General features: G+C 51.9%; 1 protein-coding gene across 1 annotated transcript in view; it reads right to left on the reverse strand.

Moving 5' to 3' along the window:
- Nucleotides 1-1,892: 1,892 nt before the first annotated feature.
- Nucleotides 1,893-13,298, reverse strand: part of RC3H1 (ring finger and CCCH-type domains 1) — a 56,233-nt gene continuing 44,827 nt past the window's right edge. Inside the window, exons 20-25 of the mRNA XM_069862607.1 lie at nt 6,265-6,643; nt 3,991-4,206; nt 3,550-3,687; nt 3,070-3,463; nt 2,657-2,721; nt 1,893-2,436 (exon numbers count right to left, since the gene is read on the reverse strand). Coding sequence (XP_069718708.1) covers nt 2,263-2,436; nt 2,657-2,721; nt 3,070-3,463; nt 3,550-3,687; nt 3,991-4,206; nt 6,265-6,643 — 1,366 coding nt within the window. The 3' untranslated portion in view covers nt 1,893-2,262. The remainder of the gene's footprint in view (nt 2,437-2,656; nt 2,722-3,069; nt 3,464-3,549; nt 3,688-3,990; nt 4,207-6,264; nt 6,644-13,298) is intronic.

Genomic DNA, 13,298 nt, shown 5'->3' on the forward strand with positions numbered 1-13,298 from the left:
TTGACCCATAAATCCAAACCGTTTAGGGCAGCTGTCCTAACCCTCAAGACTTACTTTCACAGTTCAGAAATTTCCTGCTGTACTAATTATTCTGGTTTTATCGTTATTATTAAGTGTATTTTTGGTTGCAATCCTTATTTCCAAACGGAAGGTCAGTGTTCCCGCAGGTGTGCGGTGGGCTGAGGTGGGAGCCTGCTGCCTGGAATTGTGGATTTCCGACTGTTGGTCAGCGGTGGGACGAGCCGGTCCCAAGCTGCTCCTTCCCCACCGCTTTCTTCTCCCTCTTGCAGCTGGAAGCTCTTTGGAGGAGCCTCCGGGGCTGCTGGAGGGGGCAGGCGAGGGGAGGAGGAGAACCGGCACTGGGGAAGGGGGAGAAAATCGAGCCAAGGTAGAGGGGACTGTACAATTGCATCGAAATGTCACAAAAGCGCTCTCGTTGGACAGCTTTAAGAACAATGTGAACGAAAACTTAGCAACTTGGGTAGGAAACCTTGAAAATTCTATAAATGTATACTTGAAATTCTGTTTGTATTAAAAAAAAAAAAAACAAATCGCATTTTCTTCTTTCTTTTAACACTGTGTAAAAGAACATTATGCATGTGAGTGGTTTGAGAATTAAATGGTTTAATACTCAGCTCTTTGTCTGTGTCTTGTAGCTGCCGGGTCGCACCTTGTAGCCGCTCTCCCTAGCATTTTTGCCTCGCCCTTTCTGCAGGCTCAGCCCTTTTTTGGTCTCACCAGGTGGAGAAGGCACCAGGCCCCGTTCCTTTTGGAGCGTTGGTTGGGTTGGAGCCCCCCTCTTCCTGCAGCCTCCAGAGCAGAGGAGGAGATCGTGGCTTTCTGGAGCCACACACTGAGGCGAGTGAATGGAGACAGGATCCAGCAAAAAAAAAAACCAGAGTAGGAGAGGGAGGAGAAGAGCTGCTTGGCTTTCTGAACTCTTCGTCATCTCCAAAATGCTCCCTTTTTAGTGCAGGGCCCAAAGCAGGGGCACGCGGGGCTGCTTTCAGAGGGGCGGCTCGAGGCAGGCGTGGGTAAGTGTGCTCACACGTAGGGACTGATGGCTGGAGGTCTCTCGCCATCCCCACCGTGAAGCCAGGTGCTCAGACCTTGCTGCTGTCAAAGCTGGAGGCAGAGCAACCAAACGCTTTTTCGTAGCACAACAGGCTTATTCCAAGTCAACTCCCTCATCGGCCGGCTTGCTGCGGCAATCGCTGCGGGGAGGAGGCCTTTGGAAAGGCAGATGTTCCACTGGTCCTACCAAAGCTGGAGTGAAGCGTGTGCTGGGGAGCGCCACCAGCACCCAATACTGATGCCCTTTCCGTTTCCAAGAGCTATCGCACCACATCTGCTTCTCGAAGGCAGCTCTGGTCCTACAGCAGTGGGGTCACCTCGCGAGGCCATGAGGGCAGAGCGCGTGTGGCATGGCAGCAGGCCAGGACCCTGCAGCGCGGGGAGCAAACTTGCAGGTGAATTCACAGCTGTTAGTGGAGTTCTGGGTGTTCCCCGGCACTGTCCCGGTTCGTACGCAGCCCTGCTTTTAACCTGGATCTGGTTGAACTCTCACTGCTCAAAGGACAAGTCCACAGCGTCGGTTCCACGAGGCTTTCTTTCCTGAGCGATTGCTCAGCCACTGGCTGTGCCGGACATGCCAGAGCTGGTGGCAGGCAGGGCTCTGATGTTCAGCAGCTCTCCCACCCTCCAGCTGTTCCTGCCACAGCTGTATGCAGATGTTTCTAGCCCAGGCAGCCCATGCTATTAGGCTGCTGCTGTTCCACTGATCACTCCAGCGTGGGGTTGCTCCGTGGGGAGCGGGGATCGCAGCAGGGAAGGGCCCGCGTTTGAAAAAGGGAAGTTTAGATAAGGCCAAGGAGTGACTTAGTGAAAACTACCCAAAGATCAGGTTGTTACACACAGATCGACAGGTTTTTAATGAACCAGGGGACCAGAGCTACAGTTTGAGGCCCGAAAGGGAGGAGAGATTGGATAGAACAATGACAGCCATGCTGGACTCGGGTTTAGGTGCCACAAAAACACTGGAGCTGCAAAAAAATCAGCTTCCCTTTAAATGAAGGATGGAGCAGGTGCCCTCTGAGCCCTCTCACCCGACAGCGAGGAGGAGCGGGAGCAGCCCGGTGGGACACAGGCCCTCCCCGCATCTTGCACCAAACCCTGAGACCAACCACCCCAGGTTTTGTGGCCGTATCCTACTGCCCCTTCTCGAGAGGCAGCGGAGGGAGAAGCAAGGCCCTGCCAGCCCCTTTAGGAGCAAGGATCAGCTATTCTGCCCATGAAGATGATGGTGTTGAGGGCGGCTTCCCGGATGAAAAGCAGGAAGGGCCTGTTGGCGTTGAAGATTATTCTGTTCATGGGGAAGGACCGGCCAGAGATGGTGACCGCAGTGGCAGCTGATGCCTCGCTGCCTTCTTCATTCACCTACCAACCAAAAAAGAAATTGGATTAGGACGCAGGTGTTAAGCAGTATGTCAAGGGCTCGCCCTCCTTCTCCACAGAAGGTGGGTGCCAAGCTCCCAGCTGCCCCCAAGCCCCAGATGGCTGAGGAAGTGAACACCACGGGTTCAGAACCGTTTTGTCTTTTAATGCTTCATGCTTTCAGAAGCAAAGAGGAAGACACCTGGGGCAAAACAAGGCTTACCTCGAGGAAGGCTTTGTGGAAGGCCTCGGATACATACAGGTCTGTGCGTCCCTCTGCGATAATACCTGACGTACAAAATGGAGACAGTTAGGACTCTGGTTTTAGATCACACCTCGAGAGAGAACATGCTTCCATCCTTCCTGGCCTGTGTTCAAGCAGAAGGCAGGTCTGCCCCGATAGAAAACATCTCCCACCAGCAGCAACTGATCGCTTAACTTCCACGTCCTTCGAGCAGAGCAGGGCTGCGTGTCCATGACAGGACTTTACCCCAGAGCCCACCATTGACTGCAGGAACATCTGAACACTTTCTATGTTCTGCTTCCTCCCGTGCTGCTGCTCTTACTGCCCCAGCACCCTAGAGAGACAGTTACCCTTCACCCTCTTCCCTGCACCACCCCATCTCTACATCTGACCTGGGAGTCTGGCATTTTCTGGGCTAAAGAGATGTTCCAGTCCCATTTTTCTCAGCTTCTCCTTGACACTGAAGCTGTCCTCGACACGGAAGCGAGGGAGGTAGACGAAGAGAGACACCTCCGTCATGGAGTCTATCCAGTCCTGCAGCTTCTCCGATGTCAGGTTGCGCTCCACCTCCACCAGCGACGTCCCAGCGTTGGGCAGGACCAGCACCATCGTGATGTCGTCCCCTTTGTAAGGCAGCTCCAGCACCTGGACCTTGTCCTGGGGGATGTATGCATGGTGGAATTTGGACTCTTGGTACATGATTGGGACTTTGCAGGTCTTGCCATTGGCTTTATGAAACGAATCCAGTTTTGTGTTTGGAGCTGGGAACTGCGATTTCCAGTGCCCCTAAGAGGGAGACGGGGAGGAGAGACAAGCATGAGTGTGGTTTTGCCCCAGGGAAGCAGGCGCTCCCCCAGTTTTGTTGGCCGTACCTTAAAATAAATGGTGTTGACCAGGACCAAGACAGTGAGATCGTCGATACCCCTTTCTGGGATCACTTCCGTAATGCGCTTCTCTGTCTTATTAGCCACCCAGTCATTAATGATCTTCCTGGAAAGCTCTGGCTTCTCCTGAAGGGAAAGACCAAAAAAAGGTTAAGTCAAGGGTTTTCAACACCTCTTTGCATCCCTTCTGCTGGAGACAGGGCATCTGTGTGTGTGCTCTGTTCCCAGCATCGTGCCGCAGTGTCTAGAGATAGAAGCTGGAGAGGGACAGAGGTTAAGGTTGGCTGGGACAGGAGGTGCTCCCGTGCTCCCTCCTGCCTTCACTGATGTCCCACACCCCAGGGCACTCCCTGTGGGCAAAAGATAAGGATGCTGCAAAAGCAGAAGGACAACGAACAAAAAGAAAAATCCCAAATAGTTCAAACTCACCTTGAAGTTCAAGGGCCAGAGTTTGGCTCCATAAACGATTTCACTGATGTTCTGGTAAGTCTCATTAAAGACCAAGGATTTCTCCCCAAAGAGGCGGTTGGCTGATACCAGCTCTGAGGATTTGTTTGCTTTCTTGTAAAGCCGGCAGTTCAGCTTGGCAAAGAAGAAGTGGATCTGATCAGATGTCTTCGCTGAGATGGTGTCAAATTGGAAGACCTGGAGGAGCCAAACAGTGAGAAGGAACCCGTGAGCAGGCTCTTGTGCTCCTGCAGCTCCTGGCCCCACAGCAAGCGGGGCTACAGCCTCTGATGCTGCTCGACAGCCTCAACCGCGGCGCAGAGAAATCTGCAAGTCCTCAGAGCTGCACCCTCCAGGTTTGATTTGGAACCCAAATCTATGTAAGAGCAACACATCACCAGCCCGAGATTCCGTTCTGGAGTCCCAAATGCAGGATGACGCACTGCAAGCACACAGAGGAACTGCTCCTTTTTTTGAACTCTGGCTTCCCCGCTCTCCATACTCCACATCTGACTGGTCCCAGCTTCTGTCTTTGACCCAGCACCTCACCCAAGGGGAAACTCCAGCTCTCGCTCACTGAAGTCCTTTCCCTAGAGCCCCCCACAGGGCACCTGCCCGGATCCCCCTCTGTTCCACACCCAATTCCACAGCCCCAGCTGCCAGGGGAAGGTGCACCACTTGGCATGTGTCCATCTCGGATGTGTAATGAGATGAGCATCGCGCCAACGGGGCACAGGAGCAGCTCTCGGGTCAGCGCAGGTCACAGGAGGACTCACAATCTTCATGCTAAACCCTCCTGTGATGATGCCAAAGGCTGCTCCTTCCCAGAAGAACTAACTCCTCACAGCCTGTTGAGTCATTCTGGTACCTCTTATCTACTTTTGGCAGGGAATGGGACCATGGAGCAATCAGTTTGAGGGTGGATTCCTGCAGCACAGTGAATTTTTTCTTATCTGCTCCTAGCTGGAAGAAGTTATGATTTGCCTGCTGCCACACAACCGTGGAGCTTAAAAGCACAGAAAAGCCTGTAGCACCTTTTCTCCACACAAACATTCGGGATCTCTGGCCCCATTTCCTATGAGGCCAAGGGGTTACTGGCCCTTTCATATGGAAAAGGGGGAATTAGGAGTGCATCTCTGCATCCCAGGTGGCTTAGGAAGAGTAGGGTCCCCTTCCAGGATGTCCCCTGCTCTTCCAGGAGGAAGGGGATGAGTGAAGGCATTGGGAGACGTGGTTCCCTGCCATACTCTGCCCAAACTGCGTGGAAGAGGACAGGTGACCCCAGCCTGACTTACTCCAGAGGCAGGATCCATGATGGCAGCAGCAGTGGGACAACAAAAATTTGAGTCACACCTCCTTGTCCCAGGGAGGAAGACCTCTCTGGACTGGACTTTCCCATCTGCAAGGGAGGTACGTGCCGTACCAAACCCCCTGTGGCAGACAAGTGCCCTCACTGCCATCACGCAAGCAGGTCTGACAGCGAGCGAAGGGCTTGGGCAGGCAGAGAGTCAACAGGCCCCACAGAAAAGCCAGCACTCTGGATTACCTCTCAGTCCAGCTCTGAGTTTAGGAGCCACAGCTGGAGAGAGAGGCTCCCTGCATAAAAGCTCCCACGCTTTGGGAGTTCAGGCCCTTCCTGTGCTGCTGAAATACTGTCCAACACAAGCAGATGGAAGTCCTTTATTCCTGGCTGAGCGCTCAGACTTCCCTTGAAATGACTGCAAGGAGGCCCTCAAGAAGTAACTGATATTCCTGCACAACCATGGGGTGGCAGGGACCTGGAAGCCAGGTAGACCGGACGGCGTGCCATGCATTTTATTTTTGTGCCAAAGGAAGAGAGAAGGGGGACTTGATATCGTGCCTTTTCCTGCTTTTTGCCAAGGGAACGGCTTAGCTGCCCCTCAGCTACACACCTGCCCAGTCTGTGAGAAACAAACTGTTCCCGTTCCCTTCCCTCCTCTTCCAAACGGGCTTCCTCCAAATGGGCTTCCTTTCCTCCATATGGAAACTAACCCTCCAAACCCACAAAATCTACTTGATCCAAACAGGGCTCAAAGGAGAGTTGGGATCTAAACAAAGGCACAGAGAAGCAGCCTGGTATGTCCTTCCCAGGGCTTGGTCTCCCTTCCAAGGCCAGGAAGCCATCCCGAGACAGAGAGCCCTTTTAGCAGCAGTTGCCGCTCTCCCCTTCGCTGTCACACAGGCCCTGGTGGTGGCTACAAGGACAAGGGAAAGGGTGAAGGGAAGTCCACCAACCTCCATGAGCTGCTGGAGGGTGCTGCCACAAGCCCCGAGCTTGGTCATGGCAAAGGCTGTAGAAATGCTGAGGGGCGACATGAAGATGTTTTCCCCATTGTCCTTGGAGTCAGCCAGGTACTTGTAGAAGACAACAGCAAAGCGCGAGTTGGCCTTTGACAGCTCCCAGACCCGGGGGTTTGTAGATTCCGGGAGCTTGCTCTTTGCTGGTTCTTGCCCCTCGCCCTCCTGGGGCTTCTTCTCAGGGCTGCGATAGATGCAGATGGGATTCACTGGGATGTCACGCGGCTTTGCAGTGCAGATGTCCTCCACAACATAGGGCTCGGGGACAGCCAGGCCCCAGACACTGAAGAGACACACCACGAAGAGAAGCATTGTCCTGGAACCAGAAAGAGAGAGCTCAAACACCCTTGCCTGCCCAGAAAACCCACGTCAGTTTTCTTCAGCCAACAGCAGAGTGACAGGAGCCCCACACTGTGCTCCGAACATCCTCTTGTTCTGATTCTGCAGGACAAACCAGGAGGACAGACTGACTCCACTGCAGGACAAGCATGTGCCGCTGTTAGAAAAAATACACTGCAAGTAGCGCTTTCCCAGGGCCCCAAGTGCCCTCTTGCAGGCTCAGCCCTGACAGGTCTGTACAAAACCATCTGGTTTGAACTTCTGAGACCTGCCCATCGGCCAGCCGAGGTGGCTATTGTGAGGGACCCCCCCGTGCAGCGTTTCCACAGCCACCCCACTGCTCCCATCGGCACTCTGGGTGCCTTTTAGCTTCTGTGCAAATCCCAGTCGTCTTCCCCATGGGCACCCCCAGTGCCACAGACCAGTTGGTCTTGGACAAAATGGTTTTAACTGTTTCCTCCCCTTTTTTTATTGTGACAATCCCCTAGTTTTCCGGGTCTCTCTTCTCCCTTCCCTGGGCTCCTCTGTCCCTCTCAGCCCATCCTCTCAGGCCCACCTCAGCTTTTCACTATTTAAGCTACTGATGCAGGAACACTACAGCAGAGAAGAGGGGTGATAACAAAGAGGTTTCCAGGGGAGCTGCTCCCTCCACGGACTGTTCACCTTCAATCTCTAGGAAGTGTATTTTACAAGAGTACGTGGTGGAACTTGTGCATCACAGCTGCTGCTGCCCTGAAGTTCAAACCACCTGAGCGCAAACCATCGCTGGTTCCTGCTGTCAGTGACCAGGGCCCAGAAAGAGCAGAGCTTGGAAAGCCACCTGGCAAGGCAGAGGGAGTTTTTATTTCCCCCCTCTGCTAAAGCAGCCGCATCAGCTCAGGCAGCCAGGCCCCATCACACCCCAGGCTGATTAAGTGGTGCACACGATTCCCTGCGCGCTGCGGTTTGGAGATGCCCTTTGCTTGACTCTGTCGGGTTTGTTCACACACCCTGTGGGAGGAAGCTCACGGACCGCAGCCACAACAGCTCGGGCAACAACCACTGGGAAGGGCTGGCAGCCCGCCCAGGGCTTGCTCACCGTGCGAGGCTCTCGGAGAGATATCTGGCTTGGGCAGGACTCTGCCTGCTGCCACGTACTCGTGGCCGGAGCTACAAAGCGCTGTCGCCCGAGTGCGACATTGCGCACCGGTCACCTCCCTGCACCTGGAAGGACGAAAACGGGAGCTGCTCAAGGACCAAGCTGGGATGCAAGAGACCTCTAGCTTCCTTCACAATGCCCTCCTCGGGCTCTTGGGCAACGACTTCATCTCAGCTCCAGTTTCCCAGCAAAGGCAGAAATGACCTCATTTGGCACGAAGATCATCTTGAGCCCTGTGGGGCCCCCTCTAACATATGCTGATAGCATAGCAACCGCAAGAGAACGCGGGAAACAAGAGGTACTGGCACGGTCACGGGCACTGCTCTGGGTAGTAACAACAAACAGATGATCTTTCTGAAGGCTTAGGATAGACACGACACCACAAAGGGCAAAAAAAACCACAAGGGGAGAGAAGTTGACCAAATACAACGACAAAAAGAAACACCCAGGGCAGGGAGAAAGAGAAAATATTGAGACAATTTGAAGTATTGGAGTAAGCGCTGCTCTTCCAAACCTTTCACTCCTATGGGGAAAATGAGCCAACAACAAGCCAGGCGCACACATCTCCACACACGGGTGTTGTGCAAGCACAACCACTTGCTTCTGTCGACAGACAGATTGTAGCGTCTGCCGCCACACAAAGCCCTGCTGATCTCACATTTAAAACCCAAAGCAGAAGAGAGGGGAGAACCCATCTTCATCCTTTCCTGATTAAGTAGGAAACGCTCCCTGTTTCTGCTTCACAGCAAAGTCCTGACTCCATCAACTCAGAGAGGATACAGGACTTCACACTAACACCTTAAATCAGACTTCTCAGCCCCTGACATACCCATTTACCCAGCATTTCCTGCAAGAGGGGAGATGAGAGACCTGTGGCCAACTACCACCCCGAAAGGCAACAGCTGCCCTTTAAAGCAAGAGCCCTCACTGTTTCTTAAGCCAGCTCTCCACTAAAAAAGCACTCCTGCTCCCCCTCAGCTCTTAAACACTCTCTTTTCCACTGCAGCAATGCCACGCACTCTGTCACCTGCTTTCACTGGAAGGATCCTGAAAGCACATCATCACTGTCTGAAAGGGGCTACTGGCAAGGAAGAATGTGGAAGTCAGGAAGGGCTCTTTTCCTCTGCTTCACCCCTGTGAGAAGCGTAGAGAGCCAAGAAAGAAGTTGCTGATTCACAGCTTGTCCTCCAGCAACCACCCTACCAAACCTACCAGTGCTACCTATGGCAGCTGGAATGTCCCACAGCACCGAGGGTGCTACAGAGCCCAGAAAATGTTGAGGAGCTCAAACCATTTCAAGATTGACTTAGGATCTTCAGACTAGCCTTCCCATTCCTCCCCAGGCCCCAGCAAAGCAAATCAGCTCTTTTGCAGCTGGGCAAGAGATCAGTGATTACTCGGGACAACCAGACCTTATGGATTGCTATCCACAGCATGAAGCATTCCTGCAGGTCGGGGATAAAAGTTAAGCGTGACACTTAAGAGAGCTGTGCAGAAGCAAAGCACTGGTGAGAGCTGGGATAGGAGCACCCTCTTGAAACAGCTCCTCAGGTCCATGCCCAGAGCTAAAGAGCACTCTGGCAGCAGCTAAAATTCAAGGGCTCCTACAAATGGAAAAAGAATCTGTGACAAGGAGTTAATTAACAATGACATATTAATGGAATTGGTTTCTCTTACCTGCCCCGTGCCTCCAACCTTCTGCTTTTAGGATGTAAATTCGAGTCCATAAGAGGACAAGCAGCCTCGCTTGAGCCCAAACCAGTCCCAAGCCTTTCCCCAGGGGATTTCTGTGCTCAAGCAGAGCAGAGACGAAAGCAGGGGAGGGTGGGAGGAGGGTAGGCTGCTGAGGCCAAAGGCTGATGACCAGCTGCAGAAGGTTAAGCAAAGAGCAGGGAAAAAAAAATAAATCAATGCTTACTTTAAAAGAGGTTTTAAAGTTCAATCTGACAAGGGAAAGTTCGACCATCTACCCCCACGCAAGTGCCAGATTCCTTTAGTTCCTGCCAACGGAAAATTAACTGCTTGTACCAGAACAAAACCCCAAAGACTCCAAGAGGTCAAGTAAAAATGCAATGATCTAGCATATTTGTAAATCTCACTTTAGTATCTTGTAGCTCAGCAAAATTGTTTCCCTCTGCCCCAAGCCTCGCCATCCCATTTCCCAAACAGACACAACTCAGGAGAAACCACCCCGCTTAACGCTCTGCAGTTTCCAGTCTGTCCCCCTCCTAAATACACTCACCTTTTCAGTCACACAACAGGAAAGCCACAGATTAGTGGCGCCTCCCCCTGCTTCCAGCCCTGAAGCAACACAATTTCTGGTCTAGGATGCAGTTGCTCTACAAACCCAGCAGCATCGCCTCCTGAACACCAAACCCCAGGCGCTGGCTGGCTCCACGGGGCTAAAGCTGCTGTTACTGGCCTCAGTAAGAGCCCGGATCTTAATGGAAAATGCAGCTGCAAACTGGTCTAGGGGAAAGTAAAAGCCCTCACTGTACCAGTAAGGGCCAGAATAAAAATGGGAGATTGTGGTAATAAATGCACGTGAAAGGCAGGACGACACCCTCTGGACCCAACTTTGCTTTCGTGGGTCTCTCCATAGCCTAGGGCCACAAGTGTGACTCAAAACCCGTCTCTCCTCACCATAACAGCATTTTTGCTCTCCTGCCAGTTCTACAATTGGGGAGATGGTCATCTAAACAAGCACGAAAGCTACACACTGCCCAGCTGCACACAGGACCGCCTGCTCCTCAGAGCTGCTCTCTGCTGAGCGCAGAGCAGGTCACCCCGCAGCACCTGTCGGGGAGCAACCCACGGGTTGGATATTCACAATCAGCCTCAGAAAGGGAAACATCTTCCATAAGGGCAGACTCGTGCACCGTACCTTGCTGCTCTGAGCGGCTGCTGGTTTAATTTCCCAAGGTAATTCATGTGTTTGCAGGTCTGAGAGTCTTTGTGGGGGGATAAGGGATCCTCCACACCCCACAGGGAGCTGGCAGACATCGGAGCACAGGTTTCCCTTTACCTGATGCTCAGAGGGAGTTCAATGCAGTAAAACAACAGCAAACACCTACAGCATTTTGCACATCCCATATAGCTTGAGCTAATGGGAATGATCTTGTACCAGTGTAACAAGCACACTGGCGCTGTAACTGCACGTTCACCTCACTGTAAAAGAGGCCAAACTCCCAGAACTGAGCATAGAAACTTTCTTTACTGGCGGCAGCCCTACTAACAGTGAGGTGAAATTCCAGAACTGACACCATAAGGCTGAAGGGATCTGTAAGCTGCCCAAGCTGTGCCCTTCAGGGTGGCTGATAAACACATTTTTTCAAGTGCAGCAATTTACTGCCAGCTCCTCTCAAAGCAGCCACACAGCACTCGCACCCAGGCAGGGCTCTACCTAAGGAAGCACCCAAAATGACAAGTGCATTAATACAAATCATCAGCTGCCTTGTTGGCTTTAGGGGAGAAACTGGTTTTCTCCCAAAGCTGCTGTTCACAGACCCAAAGCACGGACCTGCCGCTCAAAGCCACTGAGCATAAAGTTCTAAACCTGGTGACCAAGGGCAAGATGGGGAGACTGAGTTCACAGCTGATGGGAAGGAGGTTACAGAAACAGCTCAGGCCATCCCAGCCCAGAAAGGAACCCCCCCCTTTCACCTCGGGGTGCTGCTGCCATTCCCACGTGCCAGCAGAGCCACGCAGCATGGCACATCACTGCCTGCCCCCACCGCAGGCTTCACGCTCTGCTTCTCAGAGGGAGGAGTGGCTCGCAGCAGCAGGGAGACAATCTGTTCTCTCAACATGCTTGCACTGTCCTCAGAACTGCCCTGGTTTTGGATAAGCCAGAAACACACCTTAAAAACACCCCAGCATGGAGCAGGAACAATTTCTTGTATGTTCTGTTGTGCTTTGGGTGCTGTTGAGTTTTACACAACTCTCGGGGTGGAGGACTCGTGCTCAGAGTGAGATGGGATCAAGAAATCCTATGTTCTGGGCTAACCTTTTCCAGCTCCCTTTTATCCTGGTATCTATGGCCAAAGGGCAAAAAATTTTGCAGCACCTGCCATGCGCTTAAACCCAGGCTCCTCTCTTTTCTGTAGGCAAAACCCCCAAGTTTCCCCAGAGCTCTCCTGCAGAGCAGCCACCGCTCCCTTCCACAGGGACCTGACTCTCCATAGCACTTCAGGTCACTTTAAAAGCCAAGCACTGCAGAAATACAATTTTGTGTTAAATTCCTAAATGAGTGAGTACCTGAGCATCCTGCACCCCTAGAATAGTGGGAAAAAGGGAAAGAAAAGAAGCACCAACTGAAACATGCAGTTTTCTGCTGGGTTGCCCACCAAGTACAATTCCCTGTACAGGAACTGCATGCTTCAAGCCATCCAGCAAGAAAATACAACTGTGTGGGAGCGTGAGAGGGTCGAACAGTCAGACGTGATGGGCAAAGCACACCCCTCGGACTGGATCCACAGTGCCTGGGCTCAAAAGTAATCACAGAAATAATAAACACACACATGAACTCCCAGGGCAGAATGCTGTTCATTCCCTGGAACAGAAGGAGGAATGGTTATTAAGCAAAGCAGCAGCTTACTCCACACAAGACTATGTTCAGCCTGTCTCGGATTCATAGCCAGCCAGACTTGCTGAAGCCCAGGAAAAGGAGTGGAAAACCCCAAACCAGATTGCAGGGCAAACCTTACTCTCACTTTAAAGCAAGTTCAAAACCAGGCTCAACATTAGAAGTACGCTGCTTGCTCCTCGCTCTGAAGGGGCTGGTTTTATCTGCTTTTTATTTTTTAAAATATGAAGACTCTCTTTGAGCAACTTTGCTAGCTGAATATCCTTTCTTGTTAGCCTGAACACAGTAAGGAGTCACTTGGCTTATGGGTAGAGTCAGAGGAGAATAGATCAGACCCCCAAACAGAGGCATACGGCTTCTCTGCTACGCGACACGTCATATGCTCCAGCCTGGGAAAGAACAAACACATCCTTGATCTGGAGAGCCTTACCCCGTCAGTCTTACCCAGTCTTAGACCTCATACAAAACCTGGAGGAATGCATATTTATCGCAAACAGAAAATAAGAGATATTTCAAAGTGTTCTCCATTAATTTATCATTTAATATAAATGCTGACAGAATAGCAGGTAAGACCTCGAAGACACTTCCATCTATTTACAAACCAAATAGTGAATCACCACCTTCCCACTCATTAAAGTAATTTTCTGTTGAATGTGCAACTCAAAGGATCCTTAGACACTATGTGGAAGCAGGGCAAGGCCAAGTCAGCTTTAGGAGGATGAAAAGCAAGGTGAAAAGGGAAAAAGAACAGCATTTCAACATATGGCTTTTTCTATATAACCCCCATGCACACACAATAGGTTTCCACTTCCTTGTTCTTTAATGCAAAGTGACACTCCTGCCTCCATAGTTCTACAAGAGAAACAAAGGAGACAAATACTGACTTTCAGATCCCGGGATCCTTTAGCC

This window comes from Phaenicophaeus curvirostris, chromosome 8 (assembly GCF_032191515.1).
Source record: "Phaenicophaeus curvirostris isolate KB17595 chromosome 8, BPBGC_Pcur_1.0, whole genome shotgun sequence".
NCBI lineage: Eukaryota > Metazoa > Chordata > Aves > Cuculiformes > Cuculidae > Phaenicophaeus > Phaenicophaeus curvirostris.